Below are 25,421 nucleotides of genomic sequence, written 5' to 3'. Positions count from 1 at the left end.
GATTACCTACACGCACTCGTTAGGCGCCGCAACTGCCGCTTGCGACCGTGCCATCTGCATATTTGTGTCCTTTCTATGTTTGGGTCTTCTGCTGAGCAACCAGGCAGCCTGGAGCTCTTCCCATAAATAATGTGCCGCTTCAACCCGCGTCCAGCATCGCAATTTCCGTGGAAAGTGGTGACCATTAGGAAGAAGTAATTGCTAAGCACGAGTGCATAATGAGAAGATGCATAAAAAGGAACTTCAGAGAAAAAACTAAAAGGAGAAAGACCACAGAAAATAAATCGACACAATTCGTAAGAAAATGGGAACCAAACAAATATAAAAACATCACAAATATTTAGAAAAGGCATCGCACAGTACATGAGGCTTCAAGACCTGCATGCACACACAGGTTAAATCATTATGTAAAGAAATTAGTGCAAGAAACAGAGACAAAGGACAATGAAAAAGACACATGGGACAATTAACAAGCACTACTGCCAACTGTTTTATTCCAGAGCAATGCAGAGAATATAAAGGAAAACATCGTAACCGTTGTAGCCGTTGGCTTCGCTTTGGTGGACGTCAATGAGTAGTTACTCCCTTATTACAAATCTACTCCACCATGGAGGATTCCCCTAAACATTTGACCAACACTGTTCCCACTTCGAGTTACTGATCAATTCGCTCTCGCACTACCATAAACTTGCTGTCCTGGTTAGCTCAATTGGTAGAGCGACTGCTCCGGTGAAGCGGTGGTCCCGGGTTCGAACCCCGGACCAGGATGAATTTTTCTTTAACTGCGAAGTTTCTGAGAAAGCTGTATAGCTTTCCTTTGTAGCCGTTGGCTTCGCTAGGGTGGACGTCAATGAGTAATTACTCCCTTATTACAAGTCTACTCCACCTTGCGGAATTCCCCTAAACTTTTTACCAATATAGTCAGATTGTCTTTCTTGCATGGACATCAAGTACGCAAAGCCAAAAAGTGCCAAAGCATAGCTACACATTGGTAAAGCATGAATAAATGATAACGGCCTGGACCTGCTTGAACGGAACGATGCACTGTCGCCTTGGTCGCTCTCTACAAGCCTGTGCTTGTCATGTGCGATGACTGCCTACACTCTATTTCATACATAGCAGGCAACACTACGGAGGCTGCAAAAGTAGTGAGTCCGCGAAACATTACTCCACCCCGTATAATTCGCCCTTCTCGAAGCCTTGGTGAGGCGTGGATGAAGGAACTGTGATTCATCTTGTCAGACGTATATGAGACCACTAAACTCGTTCTTACTTCTTGAAGCCTCGAAGAGTTGAAGGAAGAAAATGTCGCAAAAGGTAAAACGAAGTTGGAGATTGCCATTCACGGCACTTAAGGTCTGTCGCAACAAAATATACTTGCATTCACTTTGGTTGTACAGCGAACTATTTTTCGGCCGCGGACTCAGCCTGCGTGAGCAGGCGTGCTAGCATTGGCAGCATTGCGTGCTATGTATGAAACGAAGTACAGTTATGCGCAACGTAACTAAATGGACCCATCTGCTACTGGCATGTCTCCTACTTGAATGGACTCTGGAAGTGGCGAGATACTGGCACTGGAGCTAAGGCTCCTCGTGCTCCTCGGGTGACCACTGGCCATGTGGTCTACGAGGTCGTCGTGACCCGCACAGACATGAGAACACAAAGGGCATGCAACAGGCTCATGCTTTCGCATGTGACGAGCTAGTGATGTGGTCGTATGGGCCACAAACGAGCACAAGTCGCACTTGTGGTACCTCCCGCTCGCGTGCCTGCTCATGTGTTTAGATAGCGAGTAACTGTAAGCACACTGAAAGGGACACAAGGTGCACTTGTACGGCTTCTCCCCAGTGTGGATGCGAAAATGAGCCTGACAGTTCCCCAGTGTTACGAACGCCGCAGGGCACTCGCTGCACTTGAAGGGCTTCTCTCCAGTGTGAGTCATACGGTGTCTCCTCACTCGTCCCGACTTATTTGAGGTGTACGGACAGAAGTCACAGCCGAACAATCGCCGCCTCGATTCACAGTTGCGCCGCCGCTTGGGCTTGGGGGCATCCTCCTCTGCAGACAAGGAACAGAGCTTTTTCTGTGCCGCCCGTGCTTTGGCATGCTTGGCAGCATCCTTCTCCAAGCTCGACAGGGAACTCGCTGAACGGTCGTCAGACAAGGAATGCAGCTTTTTCTGTGCCGTCCGTGCTTTGGCATGCTTGGCAGCATCCTTCTCCGAGCTCGACAGGGAACTCGCTGAACGGTCGTCAGAAAAGGAATGCAGCTTTTTCTGTGCCACTGGCGCTTCGGCATGCTTGGCAGTATCCTCCTCCGAGCTCGACAGAGAACTTGGTGAACGGTCATCAGGACACCATTCCGCATCTCTGTCTGCAACATAAACCAGAACTGAAAACAAAAAACACTTCTTAACACTTCTTGTTTCATTCAAGCAGACACTGTTTGATGGCATTTGTATCATATATTCAGAGTCACTCAATAATGCCAGTCATCATTAGCGATTGGCTAAAATCACTGCAGGAAGCAATGATGTGCAAACTACCATGCTCTGTAAGACGTTTCTAATAAAAAACAGCGTTTTGGATCAGTTTGTGCACTTTCTGAGAGATTTTCTACACTTGCAAGCAATCCCTATGGGCCATCCTTTTTTAGCCTTGAAGGAAGAGCCAACTATCATGACGTGGAAAGGAAAAAAGTCTCTCCACGCATTATGCTACCCTAGGTATTTGGCTTTGTATTGTGAGCACATTATCAGTGATACACTGAATACCATCAAACCTGTTTTATTTGCAGTAAAAGTAAAGCAAACGCCATCCCCTTCACTCCCACAAATATACACAAAGGGCCATTTTTTTTTTATGCCTCGGAATGACTCAAGCTATGAGGAATTCCACAGTAGAGGGCTCTAGAAAATTTTGACCCCTCAGGTTCTTTTACATGCACTGACATCGCACAGCACACAGGCCTCTAGCATTTTGCCTCAATCGTGATGCTACCGCTGTAGTCGGGATTGAACCCGCACCTTTTGGGGGTCAGCAGCCGAGCACCATAACCACTGAGCCACTGCGGTGGCCGAAGGGGTATAAATGTTCTTTGCTATCGGCTCATATTACAATACTGTCAGCATATATTAAACCAGGAAGCCCCTGCCCCATGATCGTTGAGCCTAGTTTACACAGGATTACAGCCTTAATTTCTTAGCAATCTTTCCATATTAATCACATGGGCAGCCATGAAGGTGCAGTGAACAGTTTTTTAAGATGAAAATATTACATGTGGCAGGAAAATGTGTCTCCATAAAGGGCTGGACATTAGTTTTACAAGAAACGCCGATTCTTTAGGGAAAAAAAAATCACGCATTATTCGAGCTAGAAAACATTGCTCGTGCGATTTCACACAATTGCAAGTTCAGAGCCACTGTGCATTTTCTTGCAGTAATTCTACCTTCAGGTAATTTATACCTTTTCCCCAGCCCATCAAAGTCCAAAATAAAAGACATTTTACTTTCACTTGTTTTCAGACTGAGCCGATTCAAACTGCTTCTCGTGTCCACTGCGAGATTAGATCTTTGCATCTCAATTTGTACTGCATGCGAGTGCGATGTAGAGAGCAGCGTGTATGAAATAGAAATTACGTTGGAAATCATGTGAGCGTGTCATACATATTGATTTTTAACATAACAAGTTTTGTAACAAGGTTATGTGAACATAGCATGGCGAAGGAGTGTGCGCACGCCTAATCCATTTATTGACACTCGCAAAGGTGAAGGGCACAGGAGTGGCGATAAGGGGACTAGACATGCCCGCGGTTTTTCTTCGAAGGCACGCCGGGCGCAGACCTCTCGCAGTGAAAGTGGGATGTCACGTGATGCCTGGTCTGCACCACTGTCTTGACAAACCTGTATGCTTTAGCCTCATCCACAAGGAGCGTTTTTCCAGGAGATTCGACAGCAGCGACATGGCAAACTACTGCTGGCAAGCCTATTTGCGTCAAAACTCCCGCATCAGATGAAACAAAAATAGTTGGAGGGGACACTTAAAGGTGCACTGAAGAGGAATCTGAACTCGTCTTTTTGCCTCGGGAACTCGATCTACACGTTCCGAGCATTCTTAGAAACTTCGACTTATTGCCCTGTGTGGCCGATTTCCCTAATTAAATCGAATTAACGTCCCACTCCCGCCTTTATTTTTTAATTCTCCCCATACGGTGGGCAGTCGACCAACGTGTGGAGTGCCTTTCAGCCAGCTTCGTGAATATATAGTTTCATTCGCAGATAATATAGCCGCAAAATAAGCCCACAGAAATAAAAATATGCGCAGACTATTTGCTACTACGCATTACTACGTATTACTCCGCCGATGGCAGAGCAGCAAGCCGCCACGAGACTGGGTGGAAGGCATTCCACGCGTTGGTCAACTCCGCCCACCGTACGGGGAGAATTAAAAAAAAAGGCAGAAGCCGGACGTTCATTCGATTTAATTAAGAAAATCGGACACAAAGGGCAATAAATCGAAGTTTCTAAGAATGCCCAGAACGTGTAGATTGGGTTCCCGCGGCAAAAAGACGAGTTCAGATTCCTCTTCACTGCACCTTTAAGCTGTGCCTTAAGTAGCGCAATGGATTTATGCCCATAGGTTTGAAATTGGTCCCTCTCGACTTGGCATTCACAGATCCCTGGGAGTCCTCATACCACTCCTGGTGCAGCGGTTAAGCGATGCACTACCGCCCTGCGAAGGCAGGTGCTCCTAGCAGAGGGCCTTGTGTTCTTCCTCAGTGACCAATCATTAAATTTAACTGCCGCCTGCCACGGTGGGCAGTTTGCTCACGATCCGGAGTGCAAGTTTAAGTGACCTAGGTGGCCCATATGCCTCCTAGGCTGCTTCTTTGGGGATTTTCCATGGCTTTTTCACTCACGGTCAACAACGCCGATGCGAGATTTCCTGCGACACGAGCTCCTTAATGCTATGGTGTTAAAAAACAGTGCCGAACCCGCTCTTACAGAGGAATAAACTTCGATAAAGATGGGACACTTGGAAAAAATTGGGCTTAGGGAACACGTCATGCCCTAGTTCCACTTCCATTCATGAACCGGCACCACCTGCGCACACGCGACACTGAAACAGATCGTGGCGATTGTGGCCATCTGCACATGTGAGCATTTGACGTTCTCCGTTTCTTGTTTGCAGTTCATGCAAACCGTGTCTCCGAGTGTTTTTGCATCCCTGCCGCTCTTCAATGCGGCACCTATGCGGTTTCTGTCATCGGCATGGTGAGAAATTCTTGTCAAACTACAATAAATTTCAAGCAATTTAGGCTTAGCACACCAGACAGTGTCAAAAACTGTGCAGTTAATGAAGGCTGCTGCACCGGCTGTTGTGCCGTGGTTAGTTTCACGTTGACTCTCATGGAGACGTAATTTTGTGGTCCCCAACAATACATAGCTTCTTTTGAGGAATTTGTTGATGCTGGGGCAAAACGTGTTAACTTGAAGAAAAAAAAAAATGGTCTGACGTAATGAAAGCAAGCATTCTCTTAGTGAAATAGGAGCGTTCTTTCCAAAACAGCCAGAAAAAGTAAAGCACAGGAATGGAACCTAGGAAACAAAGAATTTGTGCATAGAAAATTCTGTGCTCTGCGCTATTGAAACACACAGTGCACCCGCGCATTTGTTTTGTTCTACCACTGCATGCAACTGCTTCCTACTGTTGACCTCAAAAAATATGCAAATATCCCACGGAAACCAAATCCACTTTTATTCATACATGTCTGCAGCACAATCTTTTGTTGTGGCTGCCCTTGCAGCCAAATTACAATACAATTGGCATCGCAATTGGCAATACAATTGGCATGGGCTCACTTCGATCTCCTCACATCATTCAGCATTTCGCAAATATAATGGTTCATTCTCTTCAACCGCTGTTTTGCAGGACCTTCATTTGGTGTCCTTTCCACAAACACCTTGTATGCATCTGAAAAAGAAAGTCATGCCTTGTAGTCCAGGTTTTGTGATGATGAACTTCACAAACGCAGCAACAAAGAACAAAAAAAGCACTCTGAAATGAACATATTTGCTTCACATGTTACAACAATGGCAATTACAAGTGCAGTGTTGCAATTCACAGTACTACGGCCATATTTTGTTCAATTAAGATCTGGTTTTACACCAACTTCGATCACTTAACCCATTAGCGCCCAGCGTACTTTTAAAAGTACTTAATTTTTTTATAATTTCACCACCAAAGACTGCAATTTTCTTTTCAAGTAGGGCATGCTTTTGTCAACAGGGGATTGGCCAACCACCCTTAACTAATTTGGCGCACTTCCTCTGCTCAGTATGTTAGCTTTCCGTGGTGAAACTTCAGGATGTTTGTTTCCCACGAAGTACGCCGGTAGTTGCTTGCTTATAATTTTCTCACGGCCGCATTCATGTACATATTACGCTAGTTTCAAGTATAGAGCAGCACGAAAGACGAAAGTAAACAACGGATGCTTTGAATGTCCCGCACCTTTGGCATTTTTTGCTCTGTGATGATTTATATACTGCTGTACTTTCTATAGTACACTGGGTCTTCCTGTGTGCAGAACGGCGCCTATTTATTCCAGTTCATAGATCTTATAGTTACTTCCAATTTTTCGGAAAAAATCACTTTGTCTGCTCAGCAAGGCCTCGGAGGCTGCTGTACTTGCAGCTAGCGGTCTTGAGTTTGATGATGGTATGATTTTAATTGGTTGTAATAAAGTTTGGTTATAAGAACTGAAGGTTCTGCCGAGCAGACAGTTACTGTTATGCCATTCACACCGTCTACGCAAAGTACTTGAGTTCAGAAATGAAACTTTTGGAAGCGCATGTTCTCCTGTCGTCACCTGAGGTGATTTAAACCCTTAGTGACCATTTCATCTTTTTTTTAATTTTTTTTACCTGTCAAGACATTCTTGTAACGCTCCACTGGGAGGAATTTAGGGCTAGAGGAACCGTTCGCCAAAACAGGTTTAGGAAGTGTCCACTCGGGCCAAAGAAAGCGATGAAATAGAAGCAGCCATGAAACATCGATTCTTGCTTCAGTAGTATAGGTTACATGCCTTTATTGAAGTCTACGATCAACAGTATAGTAACTATGGCTTGCATTTATAACAGCAGTGAGCCTACGTGTTTTGTAGAGTGGTGGTTGCCTACAGCACAAGAAAAACAGATTTTTTTAAAGCCAGAACTCCTTTCCTTTTACAACAGTGGTATGGCAGGTGTTAACCTTTCGCATCAAACCGTCTACTGCCAGTATATCAGCATCAGGGACAAAAAGTGATAGTGGTTGTTGACACCAAAGCTCAACTTTGCAATTGTGAAAGCCTGAACAATCTACCAAATTGCTAGAGACGAGCCTGCTGACTATTTTTACTTTGGTAAGAACGTTACTCATTATTATCTACACCTTGACATGCAGTAACCAGCGGTTCGCAGACACTCTGGCTCAATCGTATCTGATGCTTTGAAAAGGAGAAAGCTTTCCGTGCAAAGTAGGATAACTGCGGTGCCAGTATAGCCAGAAAATATTCATGAGGGCCTGCAAGAAGTGTTATATCACCCTGCATAAAAATCGCAGACATAATAACAAAATTCACGCCACCAATGGGAATGCAGTGAAGTAGCCACATGTGCTATGGGGAAGACCCAGTGTACTATAAAAAGTACACCTGAGTAACCTCTGGAAGGAATAAAGCAATCGTGACGAAATTTCAGAAATCTCTTTTTCTTTATATGAGAGTATTATGTGCTAAAAATGAAGAAAATCCCTCTGCTAGATTTTTCTTGGGCCCTAATGGGTTAAGCTCAGTTTCTCAGTCACAGCCGAATGACTCTTCAGGAAACATGCAAAGCAAAGCTAGATTTTTTTTTTTAAGTCACTCACACTCATGTCTACACAGAGCCAGATATCTGCAAATCAACCAGCAAAATTTCTTGATGCAACACAGTGAAACTGCACAGCAAGAGAAAATCACTTTACAATGAAATGGTGCCACCAAATGAGCTGGCCAGGAAAGCAGCTAAGGGCAGCAGAAAACACAGCTAACCAGTGTGAATTAAATAAAGGAATTAAAGCTGGTTGCAATAGTGCGAGATTAGCCAGACAAAGTCTTTAAATGCATAGGAAGCTAGTGCTTGCCAGCCTTTTGTATGACAGTTCAGCTGCTGGAGTGAACGACAAATACGCTTTGCCCTACAACTGATTCAAGATATAAACACCACCAAACCCTACTGCAACAAAATTTGCAGAGTGCATAAAAACTTCGTAGAAGCAATAGTTCTAGTGATATTGCCACGTATCACTGTAGTGTCGGTTCATTCGCGCTCAAGGCCGCAGGAACGGGGCGTTATCATTTTAGTTCGTGACGCGAGAAGCGACTGGACTAATCTCGATTGATCACAGCCATGAAGAACTGCATCTACGTTTTCTCAGATTACTATAGATGATCTTGACCTCTTATCTCGAAGTTCCCTTGCCGGCTTTAAATTAAGCGATGCCGTGAGCGGCGGGCATTCGTAGTTCGACGACTGACGAGCACATTTGTTCGCTGCCGCCGAGTGATTTAATTCTTTTGCGGGCGAAAGTCAGCCCAAATAAAGAGCTTCGTTTGCAAGTCTTGTTGCTGTCTTCCTGACCGCTGGACTGCCGTCACTACAACATGACAATATGCACACCATCAAGCCCTGCTGCAACAAAATTCACGGAGTGCATAAAAAATTTGAAGAAGCACGAGTTCTAGTGTTGCAAGAACACCGTTAGATTGGACCGCTTTTTTTCCAGAAATCAGTCAGCTCCTACTGTGCTCACTTCATGCACGTAAGCATGGTGGCTTGAGGGGAGGGGGGCATAGGAAAGAATGAAAGGCAGGGATGCTAGCCAGGCAATGCTTGGTTGGCAACCCTACACGTGGGAAGGGCGCTAAAAAGAGAGCGAAAGTCAAGAGGCATGAAAGATCAGTTCAGGTCGCCCTGACCCAATTTATGAATTCTAGAGTCACCGGCACTGCAGCCTTGTCATGTGCTCCAGTCATAGGTCGGCACACTCACTCATGAGTGCACTCATATCGCCTCACTCACACTCACACTCACGTCTGTGAGTGTGAGTGAGTGGTCGTGAATGAGGGTGGTCACGAGTGTGAGTGCGAGTGAGTGGTTGTGAGTTTGAGTAGACGTGAGTGTGAGTGCGAGTGAGTGGATATGAGTGTCGGTGGTCATGAGTATGAGTGAGAGTGAGTGGATGTCAGCATGGGTGGCCATGAGTGTGAGTGTGAGTGAGTGGATGTGAGTGTAAGTGGAGATGAGTGTGAGTGCGAGTGTGTGGATGTGAGCGTGAGAAGAGGTGAGTGGTGAGTGGACATGTTTGATGAGTAGGTGTGAGTGGACATGAGTGACAATGAGTGGTTGTGAGTGGACGTGAGTGGCAATGAGTGGTTGTGAGTGGACGTGGGTGGCAATGAGTGGTGGGTGGACGCGACAGCGAAGGCGGTTGCGTGTTTCGCGACGACGATAACCGCTTAGGTATCTTCATGTTGTTGACAGCTGAGGGAAGCAAATACTATTGACTACTGAGGGTGCTCGAGGCAGCATAAGGCATCATGCTTGTGTCTTTGGACAACCGAAGCAGAGGATTCTGCTGGCACAGGAATGGCAATCTTTCGTTGCATTTGTAGTTCACCATTGGCACGGGCGGAGGCCCTTCGCGGATGCAATGAGCCGCTACAAGTTTTGCGAGATCCTTTATCGAATTTCGCATTGCCAGTCCTGAAAATCATAGACAGATGTATCTTGCCACGCTCCCCGCACGGCTCGATCTCATATACACAAGAGTTACGATGCTTACTGCTGGAACGACTGTCCGCTTCTTGGCAATAACTACCATAAGATTAGATCTCAAGTGCTGCGGTGGACTCTTAGGTTTTTTTCTGTGCCTAAGTGTGTGCATTGGAGAGCTCTGCTCTGGCCGTAATTTGTTGATTGGGCCGGACTGACGCGAAAACCTGACCTAGTTGGCGCCTAAGCTTTGTCACTGTGAGAGTGAAATTGAAATGTGCTTGTGAAATGCGATTTTGTTTATTTTTTCGTGTTTTCAGTGAAGTAAGTGGATTAGCTTCTGTTTGCACGCATCGATTTCCGCAATCCTACCCACACTGATATCTGGACAGCATGAGGTATCCTTTGAATCGGATACTACGATTTCCTCTGTGAACTTCTGGATAGCGCTTTTCCCAGTAAAGTCCTTTAGTTTCAGAAGGGCGCGCGCTTCAAAATGGCTCACAAGTTACCTGCATGCACATTTTTGTTTTATTTATTGATACTGCGATCTTTTAGAAGACCTTCGCAGGGTGGGCACACAATACATAAATTCTGGAAACAACAAAAACGACCTCAGGAACAAGCAAACAATACAAGAACAATTGATCAACAATTTAAGATCAAGAACACAATTGCAAAAAGTGCAAACGAAACACAGAAATGTAGCGGTACGAGATTATAAAAAAGTTAAAGGTGGCAAGCGACGTTGAAGAATAATCAGGTGAAATGTAAGTGCCCCCTATCACCACGCGGATGCGTACGTGGTCTTCGCAAGCACTAGCCTCAAATAGATCGCACTGGTTTGTAAAACCTCTTTCAGACAGGAATTATGTGCAATGCAGAAAACGTTCTGCACTGCAGACATGTCCACAGTCGGTCACACATAGTAGCTTAGGAGGTTTTGTAAATGGATTGCTAATGACAACTCTCCCTAGCATCGATATTACGCGGGGAAATCCTCTACTTGCGGCCCATTCCAGCGATTTTCCTTTCCGTGAAGAAATGACTTGATCGTTTGAAAAACACGCTTCATTTTCCATGCCGCGAAAAGTATTCATAGTTGCCATTTGACTCCAATGTGTTCATGCAGAGTAACGGAACGTCATTGTCAAGCAAGACCAAATATTGGTAATTAGACACCATCCAATACTATTGTCAAGGCAAACTCATTATTTTACTTAGACAACGTCATAGGCGCGCGCACAAGGGAGGGAGGTGCGCCCCCCCCCCTCAATCGTCTAAGCCCCCTAATCACCGAGTCTGCCTCATCATTTACTCTGTTGGACCTGTTCCGTCATTGTTCATAGTGCAGTGCTATGGCCAATCAGGTTTTTTTAGTGGCTGAAGACCCATGATGTTGCGTTTTAAGAACTGTTTAATGGCCGGGTCATTTTGAGGCAAGCTTTTTAGGTTCTTTTTTGCTGTGACAGTAACAAAACAAATCTGTCACATTTGCTGGTGTTTAGAGAGAATGGAAATTACTCTGGAAGCGGGATGTTACATTGATACTTCAGCGACGCAGTGGCATGCCTTCCTCTGCCGGTACTCACGTAGTGAACAAGGGAGCCGAAAGCCTCAGTGTGCTTGCGAACGTTTCAACAAGAGGGCTGTCTTAGTCAGGATGAAGACAAGACCTCTTGCGGAAACTCTGGCAAGCACCCTGAGCCTTTCCCCTCCCTTCGTTCACATTTTGAGTGTGAAGGAACCAGCGGCTTATCCTCTCTGTACCATATATTCCTCTGCCAATGTTACAGATTAAAATAAAAACTTCTGCTGAATAATATTTGTATATTTTGAAATTACACCGCATGGAAATAAATGTCCTATAATCATTCCTCACCTTTGCGCTCCGTTCTGGCCGTAAGGGTCCTAGGTGAGAAAAGATTGGGTGTGGGGGGGCACTGCGCTGAAACATGGCTCATTTTCATGGAGAACCCTGCGCACGCCTATGGACACCGTTCAAAAACTTGTCTAAGCATCTTAGCTGATGCTGAACGGGCACTCATCGTCTCAGCAGCAAGCCCAAGAGCGCACGTGCGTGCCATTCGGTGCATGGAATATGCGTGATCAGTGACCATTTCCATTGAGCAGTGAAACTGGAAATTGGCCAAATAGCCCGACAAAGCCTGGCCGGCTCAGCACCCCATCTTTGCGACTCAGGGCAGTCGGCTGCGGCAGTAAATCTCTCCTCCCCTCCGTTGTTAGCAAACAAGGAAAGAGTGAGTGAACATGAATGAGAGTGAGTGGACAGGAGTGTGAGTGAGCAGACATGAGTGTGAGTGTGTGTGTGAGTGCGAGTGGTCGTGAGTGTGAGTGAGTAGTTGCGAGTGTGAGTGGTTATGAGTGTGAGTGAGTGTGAGTGGACATGAGTGCAAGTGTGAGTGAGTGGTTGTGAGTGTGAGTGGACATGAGTGCAAGTGTGAGTGAGTGGTTGTGAGTGTGAGTGGACATGAGTGTGAGTGAGTGTGAGTGCGAGTGGTCGTGAGTGTGAGTGAGTAGTTGTGAGTGTGAGTGGTCATGAGTGTGAGTGGACATGAGTGCGAGTGTGAGTGAGTGGTTGTGAGTGTGAGTGGACATGAGTGCGAGTGTGAGTGAGTGGTTGAGTGTGAGTGGACATGAGTGCGAGTGTGAGTGAGTGATCATGAGTGTGAGTGAGTGGTTGTGAGTGCGAGTGGTCATGAGTGGGAATGTTAGGGAGTGGTTGCGAGTGTGAGTGGACATGAGTGCGAGTGTGAGTGAGTGGTTGAGTGTGAGTGGACATGAGTGCGAGTGTGAGTGAGTGATCATGAGTGTGAGTGAGTGCGAGTGGTCATGAGTGGGAATGTTAGGGAGTGGTTGCGAGTGTGAGTGGACATGACTGTGAGTGTGAATGAGTGGATGTGAGTGCGAGTGGCCGTGAGTGTGATTGAGCCACCTCTATTGGTGCCGAGTTATGGCTCCAGTAGAATTATAGATCACACAAGAAGTGTGCATTACCTCGGGTGCAAGTAGAGCTCATGCATCCTGCTGTGTGTCCCTCTATTCAGTCACAAACATGTTTAATTATGCTTTGATTACTGAGCTCCTCGCACACAACCATGTCCGCATGAACAGCAATATGCTCATCAAGCTCAACACCAGTTGGCACATGCCCAGCGTCCCGAGGTGTTCCCGATGGCCTATCTGAATTGGTAATCAGCTTTGTGATGAGATCTGATGCGAGTCGGCCTTTCCCTCCCAGGCTTCGTCTCTCTTCAGTCCTGTGCTTTTGCTTCAGGCTTCTCAGTGCAGTTCCCATCCTTTTCTGAACGTCAGTAATGCAGTCCTCTCTTCGAACTTGCACAAAACCATATACTTCAGCTTGGGCAATTGCATCATAGGTATGGCTGTCCCCATCACAGAGGACAGTAGTGTATTGGAGGTTGTGTTTTTCAATTGACCTTCGAAATAAAATCAGGCCTGCCTCTACCTCCATTTGCCCTGACTTGCAGTCAGTATTTTTTTAGCACTGGTGTTTTTCTTTCCACTTTACACAATGCTCTGTGCCGGGTTCCGAGCCAACTTCACATCCCAGGCAAAAAATGGTCAGAACTACGAAGTCAAGCATGTATCCTGAAAACAGTTCAATAACGGCTCCGACGCCGATATGTGAAGAGTGGCCCCGCCTCATCCAACTGCCGTCATAGCATACGGCGATGTTATTGCGGTGACAAAAGCACATTTCTTCATAGAGCTTCGTCACTTCGAGCGCGCTCTGCTTCATAGCGGCCTCTGCAGCTCGCACAGCAGCGGGCTTCAACGTGTTTTTGAGGTGGCCCTGAAACGTTTTCTTGCACATGCTGCGGTCGGACAATCCCACAGTGGCAAATAGATCGTTCATGGCTATTTGGCCGTTCCCAATGGAGAGCATTGCTCGTCCCACGAGCATGTTAATTTTGAAGGAGTTGCGTCGCTTCTTGGTGTCCACCCTCCTTGAGCTCCATTCTGAAGCAACTTCACCGCAGGTCTCGCAAACCAAGACTTAGTAGCGAGGCCGTAGTCATGGTCGCCCCGCACTAAACTTCATGGAACCACGGCACGTTTTACATGCAACAACACGAAGGAGCGTGTTCACTACGGCAAGATCCACAAGAGCGTAATGCACTGCTGACGCAGCCAACGCTTCTGCCGTACTTTCTGAAATCACTGCAGCTTCCTTCCTGTGGCAGGCGCCAAGTCCAGTTTTCCGAGCAAAGCTTTCTCATGGGCACTTACTTCTTCCAGTTCTTTGGCAGTCACGGGTGCTGTATAGATTCTTAGGTGGCCGGAGTCGCCGCAAAACGACGTGCTGTCAATGCAATCCTGCGGAGCCGGCGAAGCGTTGGCGTCAGGCGGCGATTCGGAGTTCACATTGGGTCGCCGGGCATCCATCGCGCGTTCCGATGGCTTTGATTCATTTGCGCACTTTTTTGTTCTCCTTCGCCTCCGCCCGTAACGGTTTTTCAAGCGGAACTTCGTCGGGCCTCCAGGCACGGCAAGAAGCATGTCGGAGAAGCCTTGACAAAATGGTGTCTTTCTTCGGATGCCCATGGGTACAAACTCCATTTGAGCCAATCATCACTCGCCACATTAGTTACGTGCCCTGACTGGCCAATAGGAACATGCACTGCGTGTTCTTTTCATGGTTGTTTTTTATTGCAACCACTGCACGCACAGTGTTGCTACTTGACTAGAAAAAAAGTCCGAAATGCGACGTTTCGCACGAGACCAAAATGGCGCTGAGGGAGCTCAATGCTCCCGAGTTACACGCAGCGGAAATTGGGCATGATTTGTTCTGAATTTAAAGGGTCACGCTCGCGGACTTGGTTTTTTAAATCGTCTCGGGCAAGAAATATGCGAAATTTTTGCACCCAAATTTGCAGATATGTGCGGAAACGTGCCGGGATCGCAAAAATAGTGACATCGAAAATTCGGTTTTTGGGTCGATTTTCGATCCCAAAGAGCCGAGTCCTCCCTTAACTGCTGCACTACTGCGCCAGTAGCGGTAGAGTATTCCCTGCAATTTATAAATGTGATTCAACAACACATGACCCCCAGTGGACCAATCATAGGGCATTTCCAATTTGAACATGTGAGGACCCTGAAGAATTTGAAATTTGGCCAACCCCCGAAAATTCCAAGACCCCCAAAAATTTTGGAAGCAGTTCCACCTCAGAAAATGGATCAAGGCGGGTTTGTAGTATCAGTGGGCCAGATTTGTATAATCCCATATGATAATTCAATGGAAGATACTCAAACAACTTGTCCCGATCTGAGTTTTGGCAGGAAAATCAAAAGAAGAACATTAGACACGCAATGTAGACACATAGTAGGGAACCTAAATGCTATTGCCTTTTTTCATTCAAGAAGGCCCGCAAGCTATTCGGACCATTCCTTACAATATCGCCGAATCTGAAAAATGAGTCAGTGACTGCAAATTTCTAGAAAGTTGTGAGCTGTGTTTAAGCAGATAACTGCTGACAGCCTCAGCCAGTTTCATCCCGGATTACCTTCTTTTGTTAAAGGGTAAAAATCAACCCAACTAATAGTATGCTGCTGGAGCCTTAATCCATCTCCCTAGTCCCGTAAAATCACTACAATGTGGCGATAAGCATGCTTCTGAAACAGAAAGCTACATATAAGATTGCACTTACTTGCCACAGCCTGCAGCTTCACGGGAGAAAGGGCCCTGTTCTCATGCGATACAGGACGGCTTCGGCTAGGTTGGCCCATTACACTCCGATTCTTCAGCTCTGACGGACTCCACACAAGCTTCACTGCCCGCTTGCAGAACAGGGAATCCCTGTCCAGCATAAGCAGCTTCCGCCAGTCCTCTAACGAGATGCGCACTCCTTCGCCAATTTCAACCTGCACATGAAAGGTGGAAGAAAGTACCCATACATCAGTTCTGAAGGCATTCCTACCACACAAAAAAACTTTAAAAGAGGAAACAAGACATACTTTGAGCATCAAGATTTCTTTGCAGTTAAAGCCCGGACTTTCTTCCTTCCCTTAAGATGAGGCAATGCACTCCTGAACCCCGTTGCAATACCATATAAACGCGTGTAAGGGCCGCACTTTTTTTTCAGATTCGGGAGCCAATTTTCGGGGTGCGGCCCATAGACGCGATTTAGAAAAAAAAAATTTAAAGCAAAAACAGCAATCAGGGAATGAACGGCATTTATTCTACGTTCAGTCGTCACTCGCGGAGTATATCGACTCTGAGCTGGTGTTGTGCTCTGGTGCACGCTCATCCCAAAGAAGCCGCGCAGCATGTCCGCTGTCAACGCGTAGCCGTTTTTCCGCATTTCCATCACATAGCAGAGCAGTTCGGGAAACTCACACGGCTCGCCTCGGAAAGCGCGCTTTTTGCAGCTTGTGTTTCTCAATGCACCCTTTTGATTGCACGATCATCGGACGCACTTCTCGGCCACGTCGAATTCCCTGTCCGCTGCACGCTTGCCACGTTCGAGAGCTAACTCCCAGCTGTGTAGCTGATAAGGTGCTTGCGCATCGTGCTAAAACTTCATTACTCGGCGGCAGCACGCGAAAGCCACAACAACTACGGCAAACGCCATAAAAGGCTGGAGCTGGCGATACTGATGCCGATTAGATAGCGGGAAGTCGCGGGGGAGAAAAATTGACGATGATGATGATGGCTGCGGCCTCGGGTGCCATGCATGGACGGTTTTTGGAAGCTATTGTGTGCATGCTTGGCCTCCGCGATCAAGCGCTCCGCGATCGAGCGCACCGTTGTTCGCAGCCGGAGCCGATCGCGGAGGCCACGGCGCATGCATTTAGAAGGCTATTCCCACCTGGGTCATGGAAAGTTCGGGTGCGGCCCTTACACGGATTTATTTTTTTTTAAACATTTCCTTCGGGAAAACGGGGTGCGGCCCTTACACGGGTGCGGCCCTTACACGCGTTTATACAGTAGATATGGCTGTAACAGATAATCGGAAATAAGAGACACTTGTCCCTCACTTGGTTGGCTGCCCTATCTCTCCCATTATGTGGACCTCTTTGCAACAGACATTGGTATAGAAGACATTCGGTAACAAAGGACAAGTAATGTTTGAATTTTGATCAAGAACACCGTGTATAACAGATAACTAATGTGCATTAAATACTCACACAAAGAACCCAATTGCAGAATGAACCCACCCCCTACTTTTGTTGTTGAGAATTTGCTTTTTTTTTTTAAGCATAAGCTTTACTTAGCATCTTCCTCAGTTTCGTGCCGTCCACAGCGCAGATCTTAGTAGCATGCCGACGTGCTGCCCGCCGATAATGATAACATGACAGTGTATTTATCTTTTGGCGAAAGCTACTGCGGGGGTGGTGCGCTCGGTAAACATGGCAAAGTGCCAGGACACTGTGCGCCCTTGACAGAAGCGTGGGTAGCTGTGGCTTGCTTGGCGCGCTGCCGTGCCTTGTAGCGTCAGTGTAATGCTTAGAAAGTCAGCCAGCACTCGAGAATCACAGAGGAGCTCGGCAATTTAAACCCGACCATTATAAAACATCCTGTACACTGAAATGCTCCACCTCGCATCACAGTCAGCGCTCAAACATATGTATTACGCACCCGTAACAATATTCAGAGATTAATATCGCGTGAAAAGCGTGCCCCATCTTCAGGACAGCACTGTCCAGCATATTCTCTTTATCTCACCGCTATTGGCCAGCACCGTCGACTATCACAAAATCGTCGGATCGCTGAGTGATACAGCTATTACCTTTCGATGCAAATGATGCTAAACACTGGCGACGCAAATGCAGCTAACCACGTGCTTTTGCTGATGAATGGAAGCACGGGTGGGTGGGTAAGTGGTATGACAAAAATTTTGACTCGCAAAAATAAATAATCTGCTGCAACTTTTTTTCGCCCGCCAATGGGCCCTCTCCTAAAATTCATGTGAACTTTTCTGGAAAAAAGTGCGTTCATTACACGAGTAAATATGTAACTTGTAGGGTTTCTTGCCAACTCCGCGGATGCGGAGCCGCTGCTCGCAAACCACCATAGCATCCGTGTGCCAGGGAGAAGGCAAGGCGTGATTAATCCTGTGATATGTATTACGACTGAAACTGTAGCCACCGCGGTGGCTCAATGGTTATGGCAGTCGGCTACTGACCCGAAAGATACGGGTTCGATCCCAGTCGGGCCGGTTGAATTTCGACAGAGGCAAAATTCTAGAGGCCCATGTACTGTGCGATGTCAGTGCACATTAAAGAACACCAGGTGGTAGAAATTTCCAGAGCCCTTCACTACGCATCTCTCATAGCCTGAGTCACTTTGGGAGGTTAAACCCCCCCTAAACCAAGCCAAACCAAACCAAACTACAGGGAAAGCTCGTTAATTCAACCCCCGTTAATTCGGAAAATCGGATAATTCGATGCACACGCGAGGTCCCTACAATTACACATAGGAGTCTATGGGGTGAAACTCTCGTTAATTCGAACAAATTTTACCGTGCGTCGGTTATTTCGACTTCACTCCGCAGCCCACCAAGCCGGTGCGCCGAGAGCAAAAAGAAAGAAACACTGCCACGAGCGGTGCTACTGTACAGCTGATAGTTTTAGCTGATGGGCCATCCGTATGGTCATCGTCATCAGCAGCGTGAGAGAGGGCGAGGGAAGCGAGGTTAGCGGCGGCCGAAGCGGCTGGCGTCTTTTCTTTGTGCTTTGTTGTGTCGTAGCAGCCAAGTTGGTGTCGTCCACTTAACCCTATCGACAGCAAGTCTCGTTTTGGCGTGTCGTCGTTTCCACGTGTTCTTGCGGCTACAATCGCGGTTATTTAACCATAAGGCGGCACCTTTTTTGGTAATTGCTCGCTTTGTCAGCGTGTTTACTGCGCTGCTTGTTGCTGTTGTTGTTGCGACTGAGAAAAGGATGAAAGGAAATTACATGGGCCTGCCTTCTGGCTCAACCGAGCCACCACTGCTGCGACATGCAGATAGAAGAGAGTTAAAAGATCAGAGGAAAGATAAAGAGAAGAGATAAGACGGGGGTCGCAGCAACAACCGCTTCTGCCGAAGCGGATGCTGGCCGAAAAAACAGATAAGCGGCCGACGCCGCGCTCGCTTCACCTCCTCCCCGCGCTGCTTTCGAGTGGGTAGCAGGCACTGCGCGCCTCGCCTTTGCGTCCTGTCAGCTGACCGAGGATGAAAAAATTGAAGTGACAGGTGCTGACAACGACGATTTGTCGGAAGGTGATGATTGTGAGCAGTTGTCCCAAATGCCGAAGTGCACGGTGAGCGAAGCCGCAGAAGCCTTGTCCGTGCAGGAGGACTTCTGTGAACAAATCCGTGACGGTGCATGTGCCATGGAGCACCTGGCAGCTGTTAGAGCTATCGTAGTCGCTCAAATTCGCTCGAAAAAGCAGACGACGATAACAGATTTCTTTCCCAAATAAAGGTACGTCCTGCTGCGGCAAACATTGTTTTTCGTTGTTCGTTTGATATTTCGACATTAGGATAATTCGACAATTTTTCGTGGTCCCGTCAGTGTCGAATTAATGAGCTTTTACTGTAACACAGAATGGGCCAGCTGGATGTAAAACGTGTAAAGCTGGATGTAAAACTGCCGGCGGGGTATGGGCGTGCACAGCCGAGCTTTTCGCGTTACTCCCACAATCGAGAAACTCAAAACCTGGAAAAAAAGGGGGCTACCAGTCAGTGGCTTACGAGGCCTGCAGGTTATGTCACGACAAGCCTCCATCAACGTGCTGCTATGCATAGCCCTCACTGTTGCTCTGTAGCAGGTAGGATAAAAATCAAACGAAGACCTCAACCCTCTTCTCAGGAATGAGGAAGTGGCTGACGTGTATCAAAAGGGAATATGTTTGAGCATGTTGGTTTTTCATTACACAGAAAGTATAGCACGGTAACTACACCCTGTAGTTATCGCGCCATGCTTTCTGTGCAAAATGTATCAAAAATGAGGCGAAACAGAGTGTGAGAGTTTAGTTTTTTGAGAAAACCTGCTTCTCTTATAAATCTAAGAACACAAGACATGTCAACAATTGGATTATTACCTAAGAGCAGTGTTGGATGAAAAGGAATGCATTCATTATTGAACAGAGTAGAGTACTTCTTCTTAGTTTCCCCAGTTTCGTGCACGAGCATAAAATGTGGTCAACTGTAACTTCATCTCCACGTTCTTCACAAACAGGTTTGCCTGGTTTTGTTAACAGGATGTTGTGTGTAGTGTGTGTGTGGTCTATTTGGAGACGGCAGAGAATCACTTTCTTGAAACGTTCACCTCCATTCACCTAAAACTGGCTATACCAAATATAGCTTATTATTTACTTTGTTGTTCCAAGCTGACTGCCATTTTTCTCTCAATTTCCGTTGCACTAAGTTCATGCAATCCTTAAAGGGCACATTCACTTTTTTTTATTTCCTTGCCACGAGCTTGAGCAGCGCAGAAATCTGCTCTCTCGTTGCCTTTAATTCCGACATGACTTGGTACCAAGCAATGTTTTATGTTTTGTCCATGAGATATGGCTTTTGTTATGTTGTTTATGATGTCACCAAGCGTCGGAGTGATTGCATTCCTAGAGTGGAGAATTGTAAGTACACTGAGGGAGTCTGTGTAAGCAATACTGTTTCTGAGGTTCTCATTTACTATTTTTTCAATGGCTATACAGACGCCTTTTTCAGGGTCCTGTTGATTTGTTCTGTGTTGTCCCATAGCACTAAAAAAGACCCTTCTAAGCCACAGCTAAGTATCTTGGTTCATGGATGTCGGGACACCTTTCTGATAATGCTGGCAGCATTCATGATTCCTACACTTTTTATGTGCTGCCCCTGCACATAATACAGTTCAGAAATTAAGGTTATGCATTTACATAGACTACACATAGACTACGCTACACAGGCAGTGTAGAGCTAGAAGGGATCCTTTTCCATCAAAGTTGTAATAAAAGGATGCAAAAATCGGAAAACGCAGCAGGCAGACAAAGAGATAGGATTTTTTTTTTTAATGCAGATTGTCCCAAAGCAACTCTGGCTACGAGGGATGCCGTAGTGGAGCTCTCCAGATAATATTGACCACCTGGGGTTCTTAAAACGCGCATGGACATGGGCCCCTAGCATTACGCCTTCATCAAAATGCAACCACCATAACTGAGACAAAACTGAGTCTTTTGGATCAGCAGCTGAGCCCCATAACCACTGAGCCAATGAAGCGACAGATGGGATAAATGTAAATCTGTGCAAATGGCATTCCAGCATAATAGGAACAGCAGGCTCCAGCCACATCCATTGAACAATCCCAAATTTCCGAAGCATCTCTAAGCTGCACTTTTGCAAGGCCGGCATGCAAGTGTCACATAAAGGGAATGCAAACATTGTGAAGGCATGCGTACCTGCCCATCAACCTCTGGAAAATCAGGAGTGGTGTTCCCATTTGGATCCTAAAACGAGAAATAATTCACATGATCAGACACTGAGTACACTCAAATGTCCCGCGTAAAAGCCTTTACTGAAACTACGCCCCAAGTGATCATGTTGCTGAAGCCTATAGTAGTAGTTGTAGCTGCTATAAAAATCTGCAAGCCAGGCCAAAAACAAAGCCATGATAGAGAAGAATAAGGGAACGAAGAAACAAAGAGGAAGAAGCAAGAAAGAAAGATGAACAAAAATATCAAAAAGCATAACAAAATGAGAACAGAAAGAAGGCAAAGAAAGAAGTGAAGAGGACATAAGCCAAGCCAAGAGAAAGGGAAAGAAGCAGAAGAGAAAGAAGAGAAGAAACAACGAGATGAGAGAAAGAAGAACAGAAGAAGGAGGAGAAAATAGAGGGACATAAGCCAGTCTCTCCTGAAATTCTAAGTGTTCTCTAACCAGCTTTGCCTAACAAAACACAGAAAACAGTACAGATAGTTGCACCAAAGCAGCTTATGCTCAGCAAGCGGAGAATGAAACAAGTAATAAAGCGAAACCGCATGCGCGGAGCAGACTTATTCTCAGAAAAGTAAAGCGGCCAACTGCTGTACACACACCATCAGTGAAATGTCTTGTTAAGGCCGGAATACATGGAGCGTTTTTACCGCGGCGAGTCGTCGATTTTCGCCCGACGGCGCAGATTTGACGCCCGGCGCAGATTTGACGCCCGGCGTCGAGAAAAACGCCCGCCGCCGCCGATCAGGACCGGCTAGATTTTGACGCATGGCGTCCAGTGAGACCGGAAGCGGCGGCTGAAGCGAGCCAATGGCAGCGCAGAAAGCCCGCTCTTCCGGTCCTCGGCCTGCCGCCGCCAACATGGCCGCCACGGCCGTCGAGCTACGCAGTGTTTTGGCATGGAAATGTTATTGTTGTGAAAATAAAAGCTTCACCAGACTTGAAATGTCGCTTTTTTTGGAGAACACGGCTGAATCTTGGATCGGAATGCCTGCTCTCCCTCCCTGAAGCGAATGTGTCGAAGACAACCGCAGCCGCTGGTGTCCGCGGCCGAGCGGGCGTCCAAAGGTACGCGACGGCATGCATTCGAGCACGCAAATGTTTATAGATACCATAGTCCTTCAATGCTTTTATGGTCATGAAACTTCTCCATAACGCTATGGGAGAGCTTCATATGTTGACCGCGCCTTCCACGAGGCGGCGCTACGAGTCCTGTGGGGGCAACGACGCGAGGTAGCGAGCGTCTCTACGGCCGCGAGTCTACGGGTAGAATGGGACTCTGGCATTGCGGCAGCAACTATTTTCTCTTGTCACTCTGCCTTCGTTTACAAAATAAGTACAGTGCACATGACGTGCAAGCCTGTGATGCCGAATACTTGCTGCGTGACGGGTTGCCGCTCCGGCTACGGAGGTACGCAGGAAAAGGCCTCGCTGTTCTCTCTGCCGAGCGACGCCGAGCAGCGTAAAATATAGAAGCGGGCGATACCCCCACAGGAAAGCGGTGGATTTCGCTTCGACTCCAAGCATGTACGTGTCTGCGAGAGGCATTTTGCCCCACGGATTCGGTCTCACGAATTTATGACCAACAGAGAAGCAGTGTCGCTGCAATGCGCGAGAAACCGAAACTCAGGCCCGGCGTCGTCCCACGGATATTCGAAGGCCTACCAGCGTACTTCGGCACGAATCTGTGACGATGTTGCATTTCATACAGCTGTGCTCTTCAGTGTGCTGGTGGCTTTTGGTGCGAAAGCACTACTTCATGGGATGAAACCCAACCAAGAATCTTGTGGCGTCCCTATATTTAAGGGTGCAGAAATAAAATAAATATTGCTGCGACTGGAAATTTCGTACCCCCGGCGGCGCGAACGGATCAGCTTCGCTGGCCACTGCACGAGAGCAGTGTGCTATCGCAGCAGCCGATCAGTCCTCGTGTTGTTGCCTCAAAAACGATGGCACATACCCACGGTGGAGATTGGCCAGGGTTTCGTGCAGATCCAAACAGGAAAAAACTAAGCTGTAACACTCTCGCGCTGCGCGCATTGTACACCGTCGTCTTCATCAACGTCCACATTCGGAACGAACACATCAGACGAGCTTAACCTCGATCAGAGCTTAACTTCAGTCTAATATCGTCGCCAGACGTGCCAACGACCCAGCAAAGCAAAACCATGAGCGAAACAGCCTAAACACATGCGTTCGCACGTCTTCTGGGTTTAACCACGTTGAACACCTAGCGCTTTTTATTTTTTGTACATGTTTCTCTGTTATTTCTATCATTGCTCATTTCTGGCTTATTGCGTGGCCACTCACAGCTTGTCTCTTACTTTGGTAGCGCGAAGCGAGCACATGAGCAATATTTCCTTGCATTCGTCAGCGCCTCCGTAGTCACAGCATGAAAAAGTGTAAATAAATGGCTTACGTAGCAAGAGTCTTCAGCAGCTGGCTTTGGCACCTCCGAAAGTGTCAGCAAAAAAAAAAAAAAATGAGAGCACCATCAAACTACCGGTGCATTCGTCGTGTGATTGCTCTTCTAGCGCGCACTCCAGTTCTTAAAATACCGCCATAACGTCATGTTTTCAGCATTATTGAGATTGCAATATTTATCACAAGGTAAACGCCAGCCTCAAGCATTCTTGTGTACTTAGATGAAAGCGAGGACTCGGCCGAGACAGGCGCAACCCAGACACATACAGATATGTGACTGATCGCTACGCTACAGTAAAAGCTCGTTAATTCGACACTGACGGGAGCGCGAAAAATTGTCGAATTATCCGAATGTCGAATTATCGAATGGACAGCAAAAAAAAACAATGTTTGCCGCAACCTTTATTTGGCAAAGAAATCTTATCGTTGCCTGCTTTTTCGAGCGAATTTGAGCGACTACGATAGCTCTAACAGCTGCCAGGTGCTGCGCGGCACACGCACCGTCAGGGATTTTTTCACAGAAGTCCTCCCGCACGGACAAGGCTTCTGCGGCTTCTTTCACTCTTTCACCGTGCACTTCGGCATTTGGGGCAACTGCTCACAATCGTCACCTTCCGACGAATCGTCGTTGTCAGCGCCTGCCACATATTATTACATCCTCGGTCAGCTGAAAGGACACAAAGGCGAGGCGCGCTACCCACGCGAAAGCAGCGCGGGGAGGAGGTGAAGCCAGCAGGCTTCTGCCGCTTATCTGTTCTTTCAGCCAGCGTCCGCTTCGCGGTTGCTGCTGCGACGCCACCCGTCTTATCTTTTCTCTTTATCTTTCCTCTGATCTTCTAACTCTCCTCTATCTGCACTAGGCAGCGGTGGTTGCTCGGCTGAGCCAGTAGGCAGGCCCGTGCAATTTCCCTTTCACCCTTCTCTCAGTCGCAACAAAACGGCAACAGCAAGCAGCCCAATAAACACGCTGATAAAGCGCCCAATTGCCAAAAAAGGCGCCGCCTTGTGGTTAAACAACCGCGATCGTAGCAGCAAGAACACGTGGAAACGACGACACACGACACCAACACGACTGCTGCGAAGCACAAAAAAAAAAAAAAGACGCTAGCCGCTTCGGCCGCCGCTAACCTCGCTTCCCTCGCCCTCGCTCACGCTGCTGACGGCGATCACCATACAGATGGCCTATCAGGCGTACAGTAGCCCCGCTTGTGGCAGTGTTTTTTTCTTTTTGCTCTCGGCAAACCGGCTTGGCGGGCTGCGGAGTGAAGTCGAATTACACTGGTCTTAGACCTATTTTCCTTATTTTTAGTCCAATCCTAATGAAACTGTACCACCTTGCTCAGTTTTTTATGCTGATTTCAGCAATGAAATTACCTTTCTCATAAATTAGTCAGTTCCCAAGATAATTAATTTTAATTAATCATTCATTAGTACCTCAGGGCAAAAAAAACTGCTCAATAAAGAATCATTTTTAATCCATGGCTACATAGTATGGTGACTAAAGAGTGCAATAATCAAAACCATTTTTCCAATTTACCCTCATTAGTAATTTTACAGCACTTGGAATATCAATGTTCACAGTGTGAATGTAATGCATCGATAAACTTTGCAAAGTTATAAAATTTTGAAGTGCAATTGAACAAATCTGCTTCGATTATTGCACACACTGTGCCTTCAGCTTCCCTTAGCAAATAATATGACATCTCTGTCTGTCCTAGATGTTGAGATATCGACATACTAAGACAGCCAGGTGTCCAGAATTT

General features: G+C 46.8%; 1 protein-coding gene and 1 non-coding gene across 6 annotated transcripts in view; one reads left to right on the top strand and one right to left on the bottom strand.

Moving 5' to 3' along the window:
- Positions 1-466: 466 nt before the first annotated feature.
- LOC149337188 (uncharacterized) overlaps positions 467-25,421 on the bottom strand; it is a 49,267-nt gene continuing 24,312 nt past the window's right edge. For 2 of the 5 annotated variants that reach the window (XM_089553374.1, XM_089553372.1), the window contains one exon: positions 467-2,391. In XM_089553374.1, the coding sequence (XP_089409500.1) occupies positions 1,505-2,391 (887 nt within the window). In that variant the 3' untranslated portion in view covers positions 467-1,504. Of the gene's footprint in view, positions 2,392-5,561; positions 5,973-15,486; positions 15,701-21,200; positions 21,249-25,421 lie in introns of those variants that run through there. The other 3 variants (XM_089553373.1, XM_089553376.1, XM_089553375.1) reach the window with 3 other exon arrangements.
- Positions 695-768, top strand: TRNAT-GGU (transfer RNA threonine (anticodon GGU)). Its single transcript has one exon. It is a non-coding gene; the product is annotated as a tRNA-Thr (tRNA).

Source organism: Amblyomma mixtum, chromosome 7 (genome assembly GCF_055824585.1).
Source record: "Amblyomma mixtum isolate Tamu chromosome 7, ASM5582458v1, whole genome shotgun sequence".
Classification (NCBI taxonomy): Eukaryota; Metazoa; Arthropoda; class Arachnida; order Ixodida; family Ixodidae; genus Amblyomma; species Amblyomma mixtum.
Note: the sequence above shows the minus strand (reverse complement) of the source record. Positions and strands in the feature narration are given on the sequence as shown.